The 23,148-nt window shown below is 43.4% G+C and overlaps 1 protein-coding gene across 1 annotated transcript in view; it reads right to left on the reverse strand.

Annotated features, from left to right (window-relative positions):
• Nucleotides 1-23,148, reverse strand: part of LOC106594110 (protein sidekick-2) — a 150,533-nt gene that overhangs the window by 75,945 nt on the left and 51,440 nt on the right. The window contains exons 12-14 of the mRNA XM_082976327.1: nt 21,978-22,154; nt 21,213-21,349; nt 8,373-8,520 (exon numbers count right to left, since the gene is read on the reverse strand). Of these exons, the coding sequence (XP_082832453.1) occupies nt 8,373-8,520; nt 21,213-21,349; nt 21,978-22,154 (462 nt within the window). The remainder of the gene's footprint in view (nt 1-8,372; nt 8,521-21,212; nt 21,350-21,977; nt 22,155-23,148) is intronic.

Consider the following 23,148-nt stretch of genomic DNA (forward strand, 5'->3'; position numbering starts at 1 on the left):
TTAGTATGTCTCTGAGGATATGTAGTAGTTAGTATGTCTCTGAGGGTGTGTAGTTGTTAGTATGTCTCTGAGGATGTGTGTAGTAGTTAGTATGTCTCTGAGGGTGTGTAGTAGTTAATATGTCTCTGAGGATGTGTAGTAGTTAAAATGTATCTGAGGGTGTGTAGTAGTTAGTATGTCTCTGAGGATGTGTAGTAGTTAATATGTCTCTGAGGGTGTGCAGTAGTTAATATGACTCTGAGGGTGTGTAGTAGTTAGTATATCTCTGAGGGTGTGTAGTAGTTAGTATGTCTCTGAGGATGTGTAGTAGTTAGTATGTCTCTGAGGGTGTGTAGTTGTTAGTATGTCTCTGAGGATGTGTAGTAGTTAGTATGTCTCTGAGGGTGTGTAGTTGTTAGTATGTCTCTGAGGATGTATGTAGTAGTTAGTATGTCTCTGAGGGTGTGTAGTAATAAGTGTGTCTCTGAGGATGTGTAGTAGTTAATATGTCTCTGAGGGTGTGTAGTAGTTAGTATGTCTCTGAGGATGTGTAGTAGTTAGTATGTCTCTGAGGATGTGTAGTAGTTAGTATGTCTCTGAGGGTGTGTAGTAGTTAGTATGTCTCTGAGGATGTGTAGTATTTAGTATGTCTCTGAGGGTGTGTAGTAGTTAGTATGTCTCTGAGGATGTGTAGTAGTTAGTATGTCTCTGAGGGTGTGTAGTAGTTAGTAGGTCTCTGAGGGTGTGTAGTAGATAATATGTCTCTGAGGGTGTGTAGTAGTTAGTATGTCTCTGAGGATGTGTAGTAGTTAGCATGTCTCTGAGGATGTGTAGTAGTTAGTATGTCTCTGATGATGTGTGTAGTAGTTAGTATGTCTCTGAGGGTGTGTAGTAGTTAGTATGTCTATGAGGATGTGTGTAGTAGTTAGTGTGTCTCTGAGGGTGTGTAGTAGTTAATATGTCTCTGAGGGTGTGTAGTAGTTAGTATGTCTCTGAGGATGTGTAGTAGTTAGCATGTCTCTGAAGATGTGTGTGGTAGTTAGTATGTCTCTGAGGATGTGTAGTAGTTAGTGTGTCTCTGAGGATGTGTGTAGTAGTTAGTATGTCTCTGAGGGTGTGTAGTAGTTAGTATGTCTCTGAGGGTGTGTAGTAGTTAGTATGTCTCTGAGGGTGTGTAGTAGTTAGTGTGTCTCTGAGGATGTGTAGTAGTTAATATGTCTCTGAGGGTGTGTAGTAGTTAGTATGTCTCTGAGGATGTGTAGTAGTTAATATGTCTCTGAGGGTGTGCAGTAGTTAATATGACTCTGAGGGTGTGTAGTAGTTAGTATGTCTCTGAGGATGTGTAGTAGTTAGTATATCTCTGAGGATGTGTAATAGTTAGTATGTCTCTGAGGGTGTGTAATAGTTAGTATGTCTCTGAGTGTGTGTAGTAGTTAATATGTCTCTGAGGGTGTGTAGTAGTTAGTATGTCTCTGAGGGTGTGTAGTAGTTAGTATGTCTCTGAGGGTGTGTAGTAGTTAGTATGTCTCTGAGGGTGTGTAGTAGTTAGTATGTCTCTGAGGATGTGTAGTATGTCTCTGAGGGTGTGTAGTAGTTAGTGTGTCTCTGAGGATGTGTGTAGTAGTTAGTATGTCTCTGAGGGTGTGTAGTAGTTAGTATGTCTCTGAGGATGTGTAGTAGTTAATATGTCTCTGAGGGTGTGTAGTAGTTAGTATGTCTCTGAGGGTGTGTAGTAGTTCGTATGTCTCTGAGGGTGTGTAGTAGTTAGTGTGTCTCTGAGGATGTGTGTAGTAGTTAGTATGTCTCTGAGGGTGTGTAGTAGTTAGTATGTCTCTGAGGGTGTGTAGTAGTTAGTATGTCGCAGAGGGTGTGTAGTAGTTATTGTGTCTCTGAGGATGTGTAATAGTTAATATGTCTCTGAGGGTGTGTAGTAGTTAGTATGTCTCTGAGGATGTGTAGTAGTTAATATGTCTCTGAGGGTGTGCAGTAGTTAATATGACTCTGAGGGTGTGTAGTAGTTAGTATGTCTCTGAGGATGTGTAGTAGTTAGTATGTCTCTGAGGATGTGTAGTAGTTAGTATGTCTCTGAGGGTGTGTAGTAGTTAGTATGTCTCTGAGGGTGTGTAGTAGTTAGTATGTCTCTGAGGATGTGTAGTAGTTAGTATGTCTCTGAGGGTGTGTAGTAGTTAGTATATCTCTGAGGATGTGTAATAGTTAGTATGTCTCTGAGGGTGTGTAGTAGTTAGTATGTCTCTGAGGGTGTGTAGTAGTTAATATGTCTCTGAGGGTGTGTAGTAGTTAGTATGTCTCTGAGGGTGTGTAGTAGTTAGTATGTCTCTGAGGGTGTGTAGTAGTTAGTATGTCTCTGAGGGTGTGTAGTAGTTAGTATGTCTCTGAGGATGTTTAGTATTTAGTATGTCTCTGAGGGTGTGTAGTAGTTAGTGTGTCTCTGAGGATGTGTGTAGTAGTTAGTATGACTCTGAGGGTGTGTAGTAGTTAGTATGTCTCTGAGGATGTGTAGTATTTAGTATGTCTCTGAGGGTGTGTAGTAGTTAGTGTGTCTCTGAGGATGTGTGTCGTAGTTAGTATGTCTCTGAGGGTGTGTAGTAGTTAGTATGTCTCTGAGGGTGTGTAGTAGTTAATATGTCCCTGAGGGTGTGTAGTAGTTAGTATGTCTCTGAGGGTGTGTAGTAGTTAATATGTCTCTGAGGGTGTGTAGTAGTTAGTGTGTCTCTGAGGATGTGTAGTAGTTAAAATGTCTCTTAGGGTGTGTAGTAGTTAGTATGTCTCTGAGGATGTGTAGTAGTTAATATGTCTCTGAGGGTGTGCAGTAGTTAATATGACTCTGAGGGTGTGTAGTAGTTAGTATATCTCTGAGGGTGTGTAGTAGTTAGTATGTCTCTGAGGATGTGTAGTAGTTAGTATGTCTCTGAGGGTGTGTAGTTGTTAGTATGTCTCTGAGGATGTGGGTAGTAGTTAGTATGTCTCTGAGGGTGTGTAGTAGTTAGTGTGTCTCTGACGATGTGTAGTAGTTAAAATGTCTCTGAGGGTGTGTAGTAGTTAGTATGTCTCTGAGGATGTGTAGTAGTTAATATGTCTCTGAGGGTGTGCAGTAGTTAATATGACTCTGAGGGTGTGTAGTAGTTAGTATATCTCTGAGGGTGTGTAGTAGTTAGTATGCCTCTGAGGATGTGTAGTAGTTAGTATGTCTCTGAGGGTGTGTAGTTGTTAGTATGTCTCTGAGGATGTATGTAGTAGTTAGTATGTCTCTGAGGGTGTGTAGTAGTTAGTGTGTCTCTGAGGATGTGTAGTAGTTAATATGTCTCTGAGGGTGTGTAGTAGTTAGTATGTCTCTGAGGATGTGTAGTAGTTAGTATGTCTCTGAGGATGTGTAGTAGTTAGTATGTCTCTGAGGGTGTGTAGTAGTTAGTATGTCTCTGAGGATGTGTAGTAGTTAGTATGTCTCTGAGGATGTGTAGTAGTTAGTATGTCTCTGAGGGTGTGTAGTAGTTAGTATGTCTCTGAGGGTGTGTAGTAGTTAATATGTCTCTGAGGGTGTGTAGTAGTTAGTATGTCTCTGAGGGTGTGTAGTAGTTAATATGTCTCTGAGGGTGTGCAGTAGTTAATATGACTCTGAGGGTGTGTAGTAGTTAGTATGTCTCTGAGGATGTGTGTAGTAGTTAGTAAGTCTCTGAGGATGTGTAGTAGTTAGTATGTCTCTGAGGGTGTGTAGTAGTTAGTATATCTCTGAGGATGTGTAGTAGTTAGTATGTCTCTGAGGGTGTGTAGTAGTTAGTATGTCTCTGAGGGTGTGTAGTAGTTAGTATGTCTCTGAGGGTGTGTAGTAGTTAGTATGTCTCTGAGGGTGTGTAGTAGTTAGTATGTCTCTGAGGGTGTGTAGTAGTTAGTATGTCTCTGAGGATGTGTAGTAGTTAGTATGTCTCTGAGGGTGTGTAGTAGTTAGTATGTCTCTGAGGATGTGTGTAGTAGTTAGTATGTCTCTGAGGGTGTGTAGTAGTTAGTATGTCTCTGAGGATGTGTAGTAGTTAGTATGTCTCTGAGGGTGTGTAGTAGTTAGTATGTCTCTGAGGATGTGTGTAGTAGTTAGTATGTCTCTGAGGGTGTGTAGTAGTTAATATGTCTCTGAGGGTGTGTAGTAGTTAGTGTGTCTCTGAGGATGTGTAGTAGTTAAAATGTCTCTGAGGGTGTGTAGTAGTTAGTATGTCTCTGAGGATGTGTAGTAGTTAATATGTCTCTGAGGGTGTGCAGTAGTTAATATGACTCTGAGGGTGTGAAGTAGTTAGTATATCTCTGAGGGTGTGTAGTAGTTAGTATGTCTCTGAGGATGTGTAGTAGTTAGTATGTCTCTGAGGGTGTGTAGTAGTTAGTATGTCTCTGAGGGTGTGTAGTAGATAATATGTCTCTGAGGGTGTGTAGTAGTTAGTATGTCTCTGAGGATGTGTAGTAGTTAATATGTCTCTGAGGATGTGTAGTAGTTAGTATGTCTCTGATGATGTGTGTAGTAGTTAGTATGTCTCTGAGGGTGTGTAGTAGTTAGTATGTCTATGAGGATGTGCGTAGTAGTTAGTGTGTCTCTGAGGGTGTGTAGAAGTTAATATGTCTCTGAGGGTGTGTAGTAGTTAGTATGTCTCTGAGGATGTGTAGTAGTTAGTATGTCTCTGAAGATGTGTGTGGTAGTTAGTATGTCTCTGAGGATGTGTAGTAGTTAGTGTGTCTCTGAGGATGTGTGTAGTAGTTAGTATGTCTCTGAGGGTGTGTAGTAGTTAGTATGTCTCTGAGGGTGTGTAGTAGTTAGTATGTCTCTGAGGGTGTGTAGTAGTTAGTATGTCTCTGAGGGTGTGTAGTAGTTAGTATGTCTCTGAGGGTGTGTAGTAGTTAGTATGTCTCTGAGGGTGTGTAGTAGTTAGTATGTCTCTGAGGATGTGTAGTAGTTAGTATGTCTCTGAGGGTGTGTAGTTGTTAGTATGTCTCTGAGGATGTATGTAGTAGTTAGTATGTCTCTGAGGGTGTGTAGTAGTTAGTGTGTCTCTGAGGATGTGTAGTAGTTAATATGTCTCTGAGGGTGTGTAGTAGTTAGTATGTCTCTGAGGATGTGTAGTAGTTAGTATGTCTCTGAGGATGTGTAGTAGTTAGTATGTCTCTGAGGGTGTGTAGTAGTTAGTATGTCTCTGAGGATGTGTAGTAGTTAGTATGTCTCTGAGGGTGTGTAGTAGTTAGTATGTCTCTGAGGATGTGTAGTAGTTAGTATGTCTCTGAGGGTGTGTAGTAGTTAGTATGTCTCTGAGGGTGTGTAGTAGATAATATGTCTCTGAGGGTGTGTAGTAGTTAGTATGTCTCTGAGGATGTTTTGTAGTTAGTATGTCTCTGAGGGTGTGTAGTTGTTAGTATGTCTCTGAGGATGTGTGTAGTAGTTAGTATGTCTCTGAGGGTGTGTAGTAGTTAATATGTCTCTGAGGATGTGTAGTAGTTAAAATGTCTCTGAGGGTGTGTAGTTGTTAGTATGTCTCTGAGGATGTGTAGTAGTTAGTATGTCTCTGAGGGTGTGTAGTTGTTAGTATGTCTCTGAGGATGTATGTAGTAGTTAGTATGTCTCTGAGGGTGTGTAGTAGTTAGTGTGTCTCTGAGGATGTGTAGTAGTTAATATGTCTCTGAGGGTGTGTAGTAGTTAGTGTGTCTCTGAGGATGTGTAGTAGTTAATATGTCTCTGAGGGTGTGTAGTAGTTAGTATGTCTCTGAGGGTGTGTAGTAGTTAGTATGTCTCTGAGGGTGTGTAGTAGTTAGTATGTCTCTGAGGATGTGTAGTAGTTATATGTCTCTGAGGGTGTGCAGTAGTTAATATGACTCTGAGGGTGTGTAGTAGTTAGTATGTCTCTGAGGATGTGTAGTAGTTAGTATGTCTCTGAGGGTGTGTAGTAGTTAGTATGTCTCTGAGGATGTGTAGTAGTTAGTATGTCTCTGAGGGTGTGTAGTAGTTAGTATGTCTCATGAGGATGTGTAGTAGTTAGTATGTCTCTGAGGGTGTGTAGTATGTTAGTATGTCTCTGAGGATGTGTAGTAGTTAGTATGTCTCTGAGGGTGTGTAGTAGTTAGTGTGTCTCTGAGGATGTGTAGTAGTTAGTATGTCTCTGAGGGTGTGTAGTAGTTACTATGTCTCTGAGGATGTGTAGTAGTTAGTATGTCTCTGAGGATGTGTAGTAGTTAGTATGTCTCTGAGGGTGTGTAGTAGTTAGTATGTCTCTGAGGATGTGTGTAGTAGTTAGTATGTCTCTGAGGATGTGTGTAGTAGTTAGTATGTCTCTGAGGATGTGTGTAGTAGTTAGTATGTCTCTGAGGATGTGTAGTAGTTAGTATGTCTCTGAGGGTGTGTAGTAGTTAGTGTGTCTCTGAGGGTGTGTAGTAGTTAGTATGTCTCTGAGGATGTGTAGTAGTTAGTATGTCTCTGAGGGTGTGTAGTAGTTAATATGTCTCTGAGGATGTGTAGTAGTTAGTATGTCTCTGAGGATGTGTAGTAGTTAGTATGTCTCTGAGGTTGTAGTAGTTATATGTCTCTGAGGATGTGTAGTAGTTAGTATGTCTCTGAGGAGTGTGTAGTAGTTAGTATGTCTCTGAGGATGTGTAGTAGTTAGTATGTCTCTGAGGGTGTGTAGTAGTTAGTGTGTCTCTGAGGGTGTGTAGTAGTTAGTATGTCTCTGAGGGTGTGTAGTAGTTAGTGTGTCTCTGAGGGTGTGTAGTAGTTAGTATGTCTCTGAGGATGTGTAGTAGTTAGTATGTCTCTGAGGATGTGTAGTAGTTAGTATGTCTCTGAGGGTGTGTAGTAGTTAGTATGTATCTGAGGGTGTGTAGTAGTTAGTATGTCTCTGAGGGTGTGTAGTAGTTAGTATGTCTCTGAGGGTGTGTAGTAGTTAGTATGTCTCTGAGGGTATGTAGTAGTTAATATGTCTCTGAGGGTGTGTAGTAGTTAGTATGTCTCTGAGGGTGTGTAGTAGTTAATATGTCTCTGAGGGTGTGTAGTAGTTAGTATGTCTCTGAGGGTGTGTAGTAGTTAGTATGTCTCTGAGGGTGTGTGTAGTAGTTAGTATGTCACTGAGGGTGTGTAGTAGTTAGTATGTCTCTGAGGATGTGTAGTAGTTAGTATGTCTCTGAGGATGTGTAGTAATTAGTATGTCTCTGAGGATGTGTAGTAGTTAATATTTCTCTGAGGGTGTTTGTAGTAGTTAGTATGTCTCTGAGGGTGTGTAGTAGTTAGTATGTCTCTGAGGGTGTGTGTAGTAGTTAGTATGTCTCTGAGGGTGTGTAGTAGATAGTATGTCTCTGAGGGTGTGTAGTAGTTAGTGTGTCTCTGAGGGTGTGTAGTAGTTAGTATGTCTCTGAGGATGTGTAGTAGTTAGTATGTATCTGAGGATGTGTAGTAGTTAGTATGTCTCTGAGGATGTGTGTAGTAGTTAGTATGTCTCTGAGGGTGTGTAGTAGTTAGTATGTCTCTGAAGATGTGTAGTAGTTAATATGTCTCTGACGGTGTGTAGTAGTTAGTATGTCTCTGAGGGTGTGTAGTAGTAGTTAGTATGTCTCTGAGTGTGTGTAGTAGTTAGTATGTCTCTCAGGGTGTGTGTGTGTTGAGCTATATCTAAGGCGTCAACAGTACTCTGGGGATTTGACTTTCTGTTTGAAGCTCTGAGTCATTCAGCCCTCTGTATTACTCTAAAGACACAGAGAGACGGGGGGAGAGAGAGAGAGAGAGAGAGAGAGAGAGAGAGAGAGAGAGGAGAGAGAGAGAGAGAGAGAGAGAGAGAGAGAGAGAGAGAGAGAGAGAGAGAGAGAGAGAGAGAGAGAGAGAGCAGTAGCTGGGTCATCACATCCATGGTTTTTCACACAGCAGTATTTTGCAGGGTCAGCTCACTCCTAGTTATCAAACACACGCACACTCACACAGTCATTCCCATGTTTGAAAAAAAACCCTGTGGACTTCTGAGAGACTAGTCAGAGAGTCAACACTGAACCACAGAGAAGGGAAGGAACAGGTTGGGTCATATTCAGTAGAGAGAAAACATTTTTGAATCAGGGAGGTACTACCTGAACTTGTCCAATGAGGACAAATATTATTTTTTTTCCGTTGCAAAAGGTTTTTCTACGGTGTGTCGAACTGACCACAACCCAGTTTGTACAAAAACAGTGAACAGTTTACTGATGTTTTCTTGAGGTTGTTCTTGCTATAACACATTGGATATCTCTCTCCCGCTGTAACAACTGCTGATGCCAATGGGATTTACAAATGAATGTGATTGATTGAACTATGAAAGACAGGCAGACAACATTCATATATATCTCTGGGATTCTCCAGGTTAAATAAAGGACACATGAAAATTAAAACCCACCGGTCAGTCTCCTTACTGAACTGTCCCCTGCCCACGTCGTTGACCGCACACAGCCTGAACTGGTAGGACCGTGCTGGGATCAAACCACCCACGGTCACCCCGGTCGACTCTGGTTCGATATTGGCCAGGAGCACTGTCCATGGGGCATCTACGACAGACAGACAGAGAGAGAGAGAGAAATAAAGAAAGAGAGAGAAAGAGAGAGAGAGAGAGAGGGAGAGAGTGAAAGAGAGAGCGAGCGAGAGACACACACAGAGAGAGAGAGAGAGAGAGAAAGAGAGGGAGAGAGAGAGAGAGAGAGAGAGAGAGAGAGAGACAGAGGAGAGAGAGAGAGCTTGAGTCAATGTTTGCTGAAAGGACAACGTCTGAGCATCTCAAGACTACAGTATCACTTCTGTAAACTGAGACCAGTATTCCCGCTGTAGAATTCTGTTCATAGTGTTTAGTGTTCAGTATTCCAGCTGTAGAATTCTGTTCAGTGTTTAGTGTTCAGTATTCCAGCTGAAGTATTCTGTTCATAGTGTTTAGTGTTCAGTATTCCAGCTGAAGTATTCTGTTCATAGGGTTTAGTATTCCTGCTGTAGTATTCTGTTCATCGTGTTTAGTATTCATTATTCCTGCTGCAGTATTCTGTTCATGGTGTTTAGTATTCCTGCCCTAGTATTCTGTTCATAGTGTTTAGTATTCATTATTCCTGCTGTAGGATTCTGTTCATAGTGTTCAGTGTTCAGTATTCCAGCTGTAGTATTCTGTTCATAGTGTTTAGTATTCCTTATTCCAGCTGTAGTATTCTGTTCATAGTGTTTAGTGTTTAGTATTCCAGCTGTAGTATTCTGTTCATAGTGTGTAGTATTCCTGCTGTAGTATTCTGTTCATAGTGTTTAGTGTTCTGAATTCCTGCTGTAGTATTCTGTTCATAGTGTTTAGTGTTCCGTATTCCAGCTCTAGAATTCTGTTCATAGTGTTTAGTATTCCTGCTGTAGTATTCTGTTCATAGTGTTTAGTATTCAGTATTCCAGCTGTAGTATTCTGTTCATAGTGTTCAGTGTTCAGTATTCCAGCTGTAGTATTCTGTTCATAGTGTTCAGTGTTCAGTATTCCAGCTGTAGTATTCTGTTCATAGTGTTTAGTATTCAGTATTCCAGCTGTATTTTTCTGTTCATAGTGTTCAGTTTTCAGTTTTCAGTATTCCAGCTGTAGCATTCTGTTCACAGTGTTCAGTGTTCAGTATTCCAGCTGTAGTATTCTGTTCATAGTGTTCGGTATTCAGTATTCCAGCTGTAGGATTCTGTTCATAGTGTGCAGTATTCATTATTCCCGCTGTAGTATTCTGTTCATAGTGTTTAGTGTTCAGAATTCCTGCTGTAGTATTCTGTTCATAGTGTTTAGTGTTCCGTATTCCAGCTGTAGAATTCTGTTCATAGTGTTTAGTATGCCTGCTGTAGTATTCTGTTCATAGTGTTTAGTATTCAGTATTCCAGCTGTAGTATTCTGTTCATAGTGTTCAGTGTTCAGTATTCCAGCTGTAGTATTCTGTTCATAGTGTTTAGTGTTCAGTATTCCAGCTGTAGTATTCTGTTCATAGGGTTTAGTATTCAGTATTCCTGCTGTAGTATTCTGTTCATAGTGTTTAGTATTCCTGCTGTAGTATTCTGTTCATAGTGTTTAGTATTCAGTATTCCTGCTGTAGTATTCTGTTCATAGTGTTTAGTATTCCAGCTGAAGTATTCTGTTCATAGTGTTTAGTATTCCTGCTGAAGTATTCTGTTCATAGTGTTTAGTGTTCAGTATTCCAGCTGTAGTATTCTGTTCATAGTGTTTAGTATTCCTGCTGTAGTATTCTGTTCATAATGTTTAGTATTCATTATTCCTGCTGTAGGATTCTGTTCATAGTGTTCAGTGTTCAGTATTCCAGCTGTAGTATTCTGTTCATAGTGTTTAGTGTTCCGTATTCCAGCTGTAGAATTCTGTTCATAGTGTTTAGTATTCAGTAGTTCTGCTGTAGTATTCTGTTCATAGTGTTTGTTCGGAATTTTCGTTATTTAGCCCTCCGAAAAGGCTCACCAGGAAGCACACAATGTCATGACTCGTGTTTGTCCTTAATTAAATCAAATGACCACAGGTCATTTGATTTAAAATAAAATTAAGGACAAACACGAGTCATGACATTGTGTGCTTCCTGGTGAGCCTTTTCAGAGGGCTAAATAACGAAAAATCCGAACAGTCATAAACCAACGGGCTGTGTGCTCCTGATGATTGTCTACGGTGAAGTGTTTACCAGGTTCTGTAATTTAAGTCTCTAGTGAAGCTGCGCATGCGCACATAACATAACATATCTGAGCATCTAAGAAACTTAAGGAAATCACTCGTTCCCCATTTAATTGAACACATCAGACCCATTTGCTTCTCTTTTATCTATTTATATATATATATATATATATATTTTTTTTTTTTTTTCCTGAGTGAGCTAGAAGTCTCAACACCTCCCACTTGGCCGACTGATCGAAGATCCAAGGAGGGCACAGTCTCGAGTCTCTCAGTGAGAATTTCAAACTAAAGTCCAGTCTTTGTAGGCATTTACAAACAAACATGTATTAACTAAGGAGGTAGGCTCCACCACCTTTCCTCCTACTGAGTGTAGGTTTGCCCTCGAAGCACTCAGTTGCCTCCCAGGGTTACCCGCTAGCTAAGCAAAGAACACAGAGTCACAGTCTTTGGGTACCCATGGCGAGGACTTATCTTACCTCCTCTTGGTCTTCAGCAGGAATCAAGATCACCAACCTCCGCACATCCCTGCGAATTATTTTCGTGTGCATGGTAGAGTCCTTTCTCAGGGCCCTGGGAACCATGGGAGCAGGAAGACCCATGCAGGTTGTTATGTCCGCATCCCGGACAACCCCCTTCTCGTCTGGATATGTTGAAGCAACCCTGCCGAGCCGGAACTGCCCCCTCAGAGCGTGCTGGTCCGCAATCCAGACTACGTCTCCAACCTTGATACTTCTCTCTGCTCGGTGCCACTTGTGTCTTATGAACAAGTTTGGTCCTGTCAGTTTGCTCCATTTCTTCCAGAACCTGTCGACTCCAGCCTGGACAGCCCTCAGCCTGCGCCAAGAGCGGGTTTCCATGTCAATTCCGTGTATGTCCCCTCCCTGTCCGGTGCGTCCCAGGATAAGGGAGTTGGGGGTCAAGTACTCCACTGAGTCCTCTTGTTCCTGTGCCCTGGCGTCGATAGGTCGCTCATTAGTCAAGTTGGCTGCAGAGTAGAGAAGGGTCTGGAACTCCCCCCAGGTGTAGCAGCCAGTTGTTCCGCCAAGACTGTTAAGAGCTCTTTTAAGGAGCTTGACAGCTGCCTCTGTTGCTCCATTCCTGTGTGGCGAGTCTGCAGGATGAAAGTCCCATTGCCACTCTGTGCTATTTCTGGCTGCCTTGTCTTCAACGGATGCCTTCTGCAAACAGGCCAGGTGCTTGTGTAGCTCTCTCAGAGCAGGCCTGGCTCCCAAGAAGTTTGTGCCTCTGTCTGACCATAGCTTTTTGGGATGCCCCCTCAGAGCAGTGAACCGGGAGTAGGCCTGAAGAAAGCTCTCAGAAGACTGGTCGTCGATGAGATCAGCATGGACGGCTCTGGAAGTCATGCAGCAATACAAGACTCCCCAGACCTTTTTCTTGGTTCTTTTCTTAACCTGTTGGGGCTAGGGGGCAGTATTTTCACGGCTGGATAAAATTAGAATTACTTTTAAGTCTATGCCATTGAAACACACAGGGGTTGATTAATGTTTTGGCACTTCCTATTGCTTCCACTAGATGTCACCAGCCTTTACAAAGTGTTTTGAGTCTTTTACTGTGAGATCTGACCGAACAAGAGCCATGGAACGGTGATGGCCGATTAGACTCTGGCGCGCGAGTTCATGTTGGGTACCCTCGTTCCAATACGTTATAAAAGAGAATGCATTCGTCCACCTTGAATATTATTCATGTTCTGGTTAAAAAAGGCACTAATGATTTATGCTATACAACGTTTGACATGTTTGAACGAACGTAAATATATTTTTTCCCCTCGTTCATGACGAGAAGTCCGGCTGGCTTAGATCATGTGCTAACAACACGGAGCTTTTTGGATATAAATGATGAGCTTTTTTGAACAAAACTACATTCGTTATGGACCTGTGATACCTGGAAGTGACATCTGATGAAGAGAATCAAAGGTAATGGATTATTTACATAGTATTTTCGATTTTAGATCTCTCCAACATGGCCGTTTGTCTGTATAGCAAAGCATATTTTTCTGGGCGCAGTGCTCAGATTATTGCAAAGTGTGATTTCCCAGTAAGGTTATTTTTAAATCTGGCAAATTGATTGCGTTCAAGAGATGTAAATCTATAATTCTTTAAATGACAATATAATATTTTACCAATGTTTTCTAATTTTAATTATTTAATTTGTGGTGCTGACTTGACTGCCGGTTATTGGAGGGAAACGATTTCCTCAACATCAATGCCATAGTAAAACGCTGTTTTTGGATATAAATATGAACTTGATAGAACTAAAAATGCATGCATTGTCTAACATAATGTCCTAGGAGTGTCATCTGATGGAGATTGTAAAAGGTTAGTGCGCATTTTAGCTGGTTTTATGGTTTTGGTGACGCCTGGCTTTGAATTGACAAAACATTACACACAGCTATTGTCAATGTACTCTCCTAACATAATCTAACTTTATGCTTTCGCCGTAAAACCTTTTTGAAATCGGACAACGTGGTTAGATTAAGGAGATGTTTATCTTTCAAAGGGTGTAAGATAGTTGTATGTTTGAAAAATTTGAATTTTGACATTTATTTGGTTTCAAATTTGCCGCTCTTGAAATGCACCTGCTGTTGATAGGGTGCACCACGGGTGGCACGCTAGCGTCCCACATAGCCCCAAGAAGTTAACAGCTTCCCTCACTTCAAAGGGTCCAAAGAGGTCTAGTGTAGTATACTCGAATGGGTTCGCTCTACTGGTATGTTCCTGAGGAAGAGAGCTCATCACTTGCTGGCACAGCCGGGCTCTTTGCTTCTTGCAAGTGATGCACCTGTTGACCACCTTCTTCACTGTCCTCCGACCTTGCACAAGCCAGGCCTTTCTTTTAGTGTGCAGCAGTGTGGCAGCCACCCCTTCATGATTCGCTTCGTGAGCTTCCCTCGCAAGCAAGGCCCCCAGCCACGACCGGAAGGGGATTAAAGGTAAAGCGGTTCCGTCTTCATTCCAAGACAGGACTCTACCACCACAAAGTAAGAGTCCATTGTTGTCATCTTTCATCACAACAAGGCGGTTGGTTTAAGGTCGTATCCTGAAAGTTCACGCCGTCTTGGGCTGCAAGGGCTAGGTCTTGGAAAGCCGCTGTTCTCTCTCCCACAGACAGCCTCGGCCCCCTCACCTCCCAGTTTGCTGAGCTTGAGGCTTGCTAGCTTGTCCTCAGCCAGGATTCTGCCGCTCTTCGAACCCAGGCGATTGTTCCACACAATTTAGACAAGCTACTGAATCGTTCGGGCCCGACAAGGCGCACTAGAGTTACACCCCAGGGCTTCCTCTTTGGCCTCTCTACTGCTGGAGTTGGACCTTGGTATTTCATCTGCGGTCGCGGTGCGGAGTCTTTCAAGTCTGCCCCAACATCAGTATTGCTGGGGCCTGAGAACTTTTCTGCCTGAGATCTGGTGACTACAGCTGAGAACGCTCTTCTCTGCAACCTTTTAACATCATCAGCCACGCTGGTCACTATCTCACTGGCCGTCTTCACAGGCCACTCAGCCTCAGGCCAACTCAGGAACTCAGGGCCTTGTTGCCACTCTGACCCTTCATCGAGTTCCTCAGGAGTTGCTCCCCTTGTGACAATGTCTGCTATGTTCAGGTTGCCCTCAATCCACCTCCAGTCTTCCACTGGTCCAGCCTTCTGGATCTCTCCGATGCGGTTAGCGAAGAAAGTTTGGTAGCCATAGCTATCCTTGTGAATTGCTCCCAGGATTGTTTGGCTATCCACGAAGTGGATCCAGCGTGCGACCTTGATGCGGCAGTGCTTTACAAGGTATTTTCTCAGGCGGATCGAAAAGACAGCACCACATACCTCTGCCTTAATCACGTCTCCTTTCTGGTTGAGAGGGGTAAGCTTTGCTTTTGACTCAACCAGCCTCACTACGACCCCATTCTGCGACTCCCAACGGAGATAGAGCACCACGCCGCAGGAAGCCTCACTCCCATCTGAAAACGTGACTCCCATTGGATGGCCTATGGCTCCAGTTGGTGTGAGGCTTCTTTCGAACCTGATCTGGGCAAGTCTCACATATTCTTCGAGGAGTCTTATGGAAGCCTCTCGTAGTTTTGGTGAGAGTAGGTCATCCCAAGCGTCCTTAACTGGACTGCTTATACTCGCTTCTTGGTAAGCTTCTCTCACAAGCATAACCCCTTTCTGCTTTGCGGGTGTGGCAAGACCAATGGGGTCGTAGAATCCAGCGATCTGGCTTAGCAGCATCCGACGGGTCAATGGGTTTGGAGTTTTACCTCTGACTTCCTCTTCGCGCAAATCGACTCCTGTTCTCATCTTTCCTCTCTTCTTTGAGAAATTTACAGAGGTCATCACACGAAGTTTGTCGGTCTCTGGTTCATAGCCGACTCCAAGTGCTTTGCTCTCTTCGTTCCGCATCTGGTTGGGTAACACCAGCGTTTTGGGCACACTCACAGTTGTCTTACTGATACTGGCATCAGTTGTGGTTGCGGACCTCCCACTTTGGCCTGATAAGACCCATGGCTTAAGGGAGAAGCCTCCAGCCTTTAAGATCTTTTCCACTCCTTTGGTGATTTTCTCCAGTATCTGCAAGTCATTGTGGGACGTCAAGATGTCATCCACATAACTATCTTCTACCACAACTCTGCGCTCCTCAACCATGGCTGCAAACTGGGGCAGGTTGGCTGTTTCTCTCATTGCCACCTGGGCGATACAACCAGCAGGTTTATCGCCAATGTTGACCCTGACGACAGCAAAGACTTCGATCACCTCCTCAGGATTGTCTCTCCAGAGGAATCGATGGAGGTGTACTTCTTTGTCTTCTAGCCAGACAGAGTTGTACATTTTTTTCACATCGCCCAGGGCGGCGTACAACCCAGTCCTGAATCTCAGAAGCATGCCCCTTATCTGATTTAGGACATGAGGACCCTTGTACAGTAGATAATTTAAACTTATTCCCATGAATTCTTGGCTACTGTTCCAGACAATTCTTACAGGGGTAGTGGTTGAGTGAGGATTAGGAGCAACTAAATGACTGATATACCACTTAGGTCCCTTCCAGCTATCGATTTCCTCCTGGGTGACTTTAACGGCAGCCCCTCTTGAGACCATATCGTGGATTTGCTCTCTGTACGCAGCCTTCCATTCTGGCTCCCTCTCCAGTCGTTTCTCAGTGATTAAAAAGGTCGCTTCCACTGCACATCGATTGTCAGGCAGCGTTGTGGGGTCTCCTTTCCACGGGTAGGCTGTGTCCCAGTGAGGGGATTCGCTGTGCTTGTCAGCTTGCACGTAGGTCAGACATTCCTTTATTTTCTCCAAGTCTCTTTCCTCTCCTAGGGTCATTTCCTTGCCTCCAGGGAGGCACCTATCGCATCTGCAGCCACCACACTGAGGATCACAGGCGGCGCCAATACTGACCCACTTGAACCATTCAAAAACTTATTTGTTGGTAGTTGCAGTGTTTCGGAGGATTGCGTCGTCTTCTTCCACCGAAACTTCACTGGGTCCTCCCGTCTTCACGAGAATCTCTTTGTACGCCCTTGAAGCTGTTCTCATTGACCTAGCGAAATGTGTTTCAGACCTGTGCACTGCTAGGTCTATCACTTCAAAGAGGTCAGGATGCGTTCCACCAACAGTCTTCCCAAGGGGACCATCCCAGAGGACGAGGTCTCCAACTACTCTGACTGGCTGTGGGACCAGGCGACCCTCCCTGTGGCTAATCAACAGGTTGATCTTTTCGGGCCGGACCAAGTCCTTGAGTTGAACATTTGGAAAGAACTTCTGCAGTTGCTGTGGCGTGACAGCTTGGTTCACTTTCGCAACATCTTCCAAGCCGTAACAGAGGAGTTTGTGCTCTGCTATTGTACCTCTGGGAGTTTTTACTCTCAGCCTCAGGGTATACTTCATGGTAGTAATGGTTTTCTCCATCCCTCCAACACCTTGGACAATCAACTTAATGTTCTGTTAATGTTGAGACGCTCTGCTGCTTTATTAGAGATATAATTAGTATCTGAAGCGAGATCAATCAACGTACCGACTAGCTGGCCAGAGTTTGTCGTCACATCCAACAGCATCATTATGACAGGGCACTCTTTTGGCTCACAACCAATGCTAGCACACACTTTTGTCGTGATCTTATTTGAAAAGGCTTCTTTGAACTCTGCTCGCAGCTCTGGAGAAAGTTTGGCAAGGAGCTCCTCCTGTTTGTTGGTTAGTCCAAGCCCCCTTTTCCCCAATTTTGCGTCGCTCTGCTCTCCGCTCTTTTCCTCTTTCTTCTTGATCTGTGACTTTGGACAGAGCAAGTAATTGTGGTCTGAAGAGCCCTCTTTCTGACAGTCATCCTTTGAGCATAGATACTTTTGTGTGCAGCCGCCATCGTCACCATGAAGGCGCAAGCACTTAAAGCATGCTCCTGCTCTCCTAAGCTGAGCCTTCTTGCCTGTCAGATTAAGCTTCTTGAAGACCTTGCAGGCAAATAGCCTACCTCTGTGCTCGTTGTCTCCACATGTGATGCATGAGCTTGGTTGAGCGCCCTTTAGGGTGTTTCCTGATGTGGCTCTGGTGAATGCCCTCCTTTCTTTTTTCTTTTCGCTCGACCTCTCAGTATTGTCCGCCGGGCTAGGCTGTAGCTGGTCTAGCTCCTCGAGAATGTCCTCCTGCTTCTTCAAGTATTGCAGTAGACAGTCATAGTGGTTGCGTGGTGAAAACCCGCTTCCAGGGTCATTTTTGTGTGTTAACCACTTTTCTTTCAGGGAGTCAGGAAGCTTACTTTCAATCGACTGCACAACCACTCGGTTCTTCACAGCATCTTCCTCCCCTAAGACTTGTAGGTCACGAAGAGCTCTCTCCATGGCTTGAATCAGTTCGATTGTCTTCCTCGGATGGTTTCCTTTGATGGGGCAAAGTCCTTGCACTTCTTGTGCAATCAGCAGCACTATTTTTGGCTTATTTCTGTACTTGTTGTCCAGGAGCCTGAACACGTCGTTGGCGGATCCACAGCTGGACAATACGAGGTCCCTCTTGACTTTTTCATCTAGGCTTCCCAAGAGATGGAATTTTCTCACATTTTCCAATCCATGAGAGTTTCCCAGACGTTGCAAGTCCTCCCATTCAGCTTTCCAGCGGTAGTAATCCCTCATATTACCAGCAAACATGGGCAAGCGTGCACGTTCTAGGCTGATCTGGGGCCTGTAGTCATAAACCAACGGTTCTCCTTTACATGGATAATGCAAGGCCTAGAACATTCGTCACGAGACTAACTTCTGATAAGCAAACAGTCCACCCATAAAGCTGTCTGCTCATCTGTTGACTTACTAGGCAAATCATTAATGAGTGAAAGCCAAGAAGAGGATAGAGTCTACAGTTAAAGGACTACTTTAAACCCAGTTGGCAGAAAACACTTGAGCTTGAGTTAACCTGTTGGGTCTAGGGGGCAGCATTTGCACGTCTGGATAAAAAAAATGTACCCGATTTAATCTGGTTACTAATCCTACCCAGTAACTAGAATATGCATATACTTATTATATATGGATAGAAAACACTCTAAAGTTTCCAAAACTGTTTGAATGGTGTCTGTGAGTATAACAGAACTCATTTGGCAGGCAAAACCCTGAGACATTTTCTGACAGGAAGTGGATACCTGATGTGTTGTATTGACTTTAAACCTATCCCATTGAAAAACACAGGGGTTTAGGAATATTTTGGCACTTCCTATTGCTTCCACTAGATGTCACCAGCCTTTACAAAGTGTTTTGAGTCTTCTGGAGGGAGATCTGACCGAACAAGAGCCATGGAACGGTGATGTCCCATTAGACACCTGGCGCGCTACTTCATGTTGGGTACCCTCGTTCCAATACGTTATAAAAGACTATGCATTCGTCCACCTTGAATATTATTCATGTTCTGGTTAAAAAAGGCCCTAATGATTTATGCTATACAACGTTTGACATGTTTGAACGAACGGAAATATATTTTTTCCCCTCGTTCATGACGAGAAGTCCGGCTGGCTTACATCATGTGCTAACGAGACGGAGATTTTTGGACATAAATGATGAGCTTTTTTGAACAAAACTACATTCGTTATGGACCTGTGATACCTGGAAGTGACATCTGATGAAGAGAATCAAAGGTAATGGATTATTTACATAGTATTTTCGATTTTAGATCTCCCCAACATGACGTCTAGTCTGTATCGCAACGCGTATTTTTCTGGGCACAGTGCTCAGATTATTGCAAAGTGTGATTTCCCAGTAAGGTTATTTTTAAATCTGGCAAGTTGATTGCGTTCAAAAGATGTAAATCTATAATTCTTTAAATGACAATATAATATTTTACCAATGTTTTCTAATTTTAATTATTTAATTTGTGACGCTGACTTGACTGCCGGTTATTGGAGGGAAACGATTTCCTCAACATCAATGCCATAGTAAAACGCTGTTTTTGTATATAAATATCAACTTGATAGAACTAAAAATGCATGCATTGTCTAACATAATGTCCTAGGAGTGTCATCTGATGGAGATTGTAAAAGGTTAGTGCATCATTTTAGCTGGTTTTATGGTTTTGGTGACCCTGTCTTTGACTTGACAAAACATTACACACAACTCTTGTAAATGTACTGTCCTAACATACTCTAAATTTATGCTTTCGCCGTAAAACCTTTTTGAAATCGTAAAACGTGGTTAGATTAAGGAGATGTTTATCTTTCAAATGGTGTAACATAGTTGTATTTTTGAAAAATTTGAATTTTGACATTTATTTGGATTCAAATTTGCCGCTCTTGAAATGCACCTGCTGTTGATGGAGTGCACCACGGGTGGCACGCTAGCGTCCCACCTAGCCCCAAGAGGTTAAACGCTAGAAAAGTTGGCAAGATGGCAGCATCAGAGGAGGAGCTGGAGAGGCTAAAACAGTTGCGGTCAGCAGCCCAGACTGCGTTCACTAGAAGAGCCAATTACCTCACCTCCAGAGCTAGTGCACTGGGGGAAAGTGAAATGAGAAGTGAGTGGAGGAACTTTAAAGTGGATCACTCCAGAGTCAGAGATGCAGGGTTTGAGTATGCCACGGCCCTGAGAGAAGTGGACGATGATGAAGCCAAAAAGAAGGCGGAAAACATTGACGGAAAAACAGCAGAATGTGACTGTAAGTTTGATGAAACTGAACAAATCATCCTGATCAGCTTCTGGACAAGGTTCGCTGAGGCGGAAATTACCACCCTCACTGAAGAGGCTGGATCAGCCATGGACCAGGCCGAGGACACCGATCACCACCATATGACCAGGAGGGAATGTGAATTGATTCATAGGAACCTGGAATGGGAGGTCTACAACTTCGAACGAGGATTGGATGAGTGGAAAGATTTGATCCCTCGGTCCAAGGCAACAAAGGACCAGATCCGGAAGTTGAAGAAAAGGCGTGAAAAACTGTGGGATGAGTGGGCATGGAAAGGCGGTTCTCAATCCGACGACGAAGAGAAACTGGGAAAAGTGAAATTTGTGGAGCAGGAGGAGCCAGTTGGGACTTACAACTACAGGCCCCAGATCAGCCTAGAACGTGCACACTTGCCCATGTTTGCTGGTAATATGAGGGATTACTACCGCTGGAAAGCTGAATGGGAGGACTTGCAACGTCTGGGAAACCCTCATGGATTGGAAAATGTGAGAAAAATTCCTGCTGTAGTATTCTGTTCATAGTGTTTAGTGTTCAGTATTCCAGCTGTAGTATTCTGTTCATAGTGTTTAGTGTTCCGTATTCCAGCTGTAGAATTCTGTTCATAGTGTTTAGTATTCCTGCTGTATTATTCTGTTCATAGTGTTTAGTATTCAGTATTCCTGCTGTAGTATTCTGTTCATAGTGTTTAGTATTCCTGCTGTAGTATTCTGTTCACAGTTTTTAGTATTCAGTATTCCTGCTGTAGTATTATGTTCATAGTGTTTAGTATTCCAGCTGTAGTATTCTGTTCATAGTGTTTAGTATTCAGTTTTCCTGCTGTAGTATTCTGTTCATAGTGTTTAGTGTTTAGTATTCCAGCTGTAGTATTCTGTTCATAGTGTTTAGTATTCAGTAGTTCTGCTGTAGTATTCTGTTCATAGTGTTTAGTATTCCTGCTGTAGTATTCTGTTCACAGTTTTTAGTATTCAGTATTCCTGCTGTAGTATTCTGTTCATAGTGTAGTATTTCTGCTGTAGTATTCTGTTCATAGTGTTTAGTATTCCGTTTTCCTGCTGTAGTATTCTGTTCATAGTGTTTAGTATTCAGTATTCCAGATGTAGTATTCTGTTCACAGTGTTTAGTATTCAGTATTCCAGCTGTAGTATTCTGTTCATAGTGTTTAGTATTCAGTATTCCAGATGTAGTATTCTGTTCACAGTGTTTAGTATTCAGTATTCCAGCTGTAGTATTCTGTTCATAGTGTTTAGTATTCAGTATTCCAGCTGCAGTATTCTGTTCATAGAGTTTAGTATTCAGTATTCCAGCTGTAGTATTCTGTTCATAGGGTTTAGTAGTCAGTATTCCAGCTGCAGTATTCTGTTCAAAATGTTTAGTATTCAGTATTCCAGCTGTAGTATTCTCTACAAGTCCACTCACTGTTCTCTGAGACCTCCAGGATGTATCGGATCAGGGGGCTGTTCCCATCGAAGGCCTGAGCCCAGGTCAGATTGATGGCCCTCTTCTCTACCTGGCTCAGAGCTGCACCAGGGATCTCTGGAGCATGGGGAAGCTGCCTGTACAGGGTGGGGGGATGAGGGGGGAGGTGTGTGTGTGTGTGTGTGTGTGTGTGTGTGTGTGTGTGTGTGTGTGTGTGTGTGTGTGTGTGTGTGTGTGTGTGTGTGTGTGTGAAGGAGAGACAGAAACAGACAGAGCACGGTCCAGAGAAAATGAGAGAGAATGAGAGAGACAAAGACAGAATGTTAATATCATAAATATCCACTGAACGTGGTAGTTAATAGTAAAAACAGCAGAGTGCAGAGAGGAGTTGATGATGGAGGGAGGAGATGAGAGGTGAGGGGAATATGGTAAAGCTGTAGAGTAGCTGTGGAGGAGACAACAGCACACTGCCAGAGAGTCAAAGGGAGAGGAGATAGATAGAGAGAGAGAGAGAGAGAGAGAAAGAGAGAGAGAGAGAGAGAGAGAGAGAGAGAGAGAGAGAGAGAGAGAGAGAGAGAGAGAGAGAGAGAGAGAGTGAATGTAGAACAGTATTCAGTTGCAGGAGAGACACAGAGATGGGGAAGAGAGGGAGAGGGACATGAAGAGTGAATGGATAATACTGCATGATGGGAGAAAGAGATGGACACACAACGTCAGACAGAGTGACTGACCAAGAGAGAGATCTTAACAAAATGTGAGGTTAACCTGACTCTGAGGTGAGCGCTGCGTGAGTCGTTGCCCCCTACAGAGGTGACTCTACAGGTGTATGTTCCGATGTCACCTGACCAGGTCTGGGAGAGGTGCAGGGTCCCGTCAGGGTCCAGACGGAGCCTGGGAGAGGTGCTCACATCCACCACTGAACCACTCTTCTCCCAAACATACCTGGAGAAGAGGACAACACACACACACACCAACACACACACACACCAACACACACACATACCAACACACACACGCGCACCAACACACACACACACACACACACACCAACACACACACACATACCAACACACACACACGCACCAACACACACACACACACACCAACACACACGCACCAACACACACGCACCAACACACACACACACACCAACCCACACACACACCAACACACACACATACCAACACACACACACGCACACACCAACACACACACACCAACACACACACACACACACACCAACACACACACAGACACATGGTTACCGTAGAGCACTTTGAGACTGTTGATGTAAAAACGGCTGTTGATGTAAAAAGTGCTTAATGAATTCTCTCTGAAACACACAGACGCTCTGCTCATACTGATCCAGATACTCAGACTGTGTGTGTGTGTGTGTGTGTGTGTCACTGTCTGCTCACACCAAACTTCTCATTTCCTCCATTAACTTCAACTGATCAACCTCTTTGATTTATTCCACTACTGCCCCCCCCTGATTCAACTGATCAACCTCTTTGATTTATTCCACTACTGCCCCCCCTGATTCAAATGATCAATCTCTTTGATTTATTCCACTACTGCCCCCCCCCAATTCAACTGATCAACCTCTTTGATTTATTCCACTACTGCCCCCCCTGATTCAACTGATCAACCTCTTTGATTTATTCCACTACTGCCCCCCCCCAATTCAACTGATCAACCTCTTTGATTTATTCCACTACTGCCCCCCCCTGATTCAACTGATCAACCTCTTTGATTTATTCCACTACTGCCCCCCCCCCAGTTCAACTGATCAACCTCTTTGATTTATTCCACTACTGCCCCCCCTGATTCAACTGATCAACCTCTTTGATTTATTCCACTACTGCCCCCCTGATTCAACTGATCAACCTCTTTGATTTATTCCACTACTGCCCCCTGATTCAACTGATCAACCTCT

Source organism: Salmo salar, chromosome 06, assembly GCF_965601325.2.
Source record: "Salmo salar chromosome 06, fSalSal1, whole genome shotgun sequence".
NCBI classification, from domain to species: domain Eukaryota; kingdom Metazoa; phylum Chordata; class Actinopteri; order Salmoniformes; family Salmonidae; genus Salmo; species Salmo salar.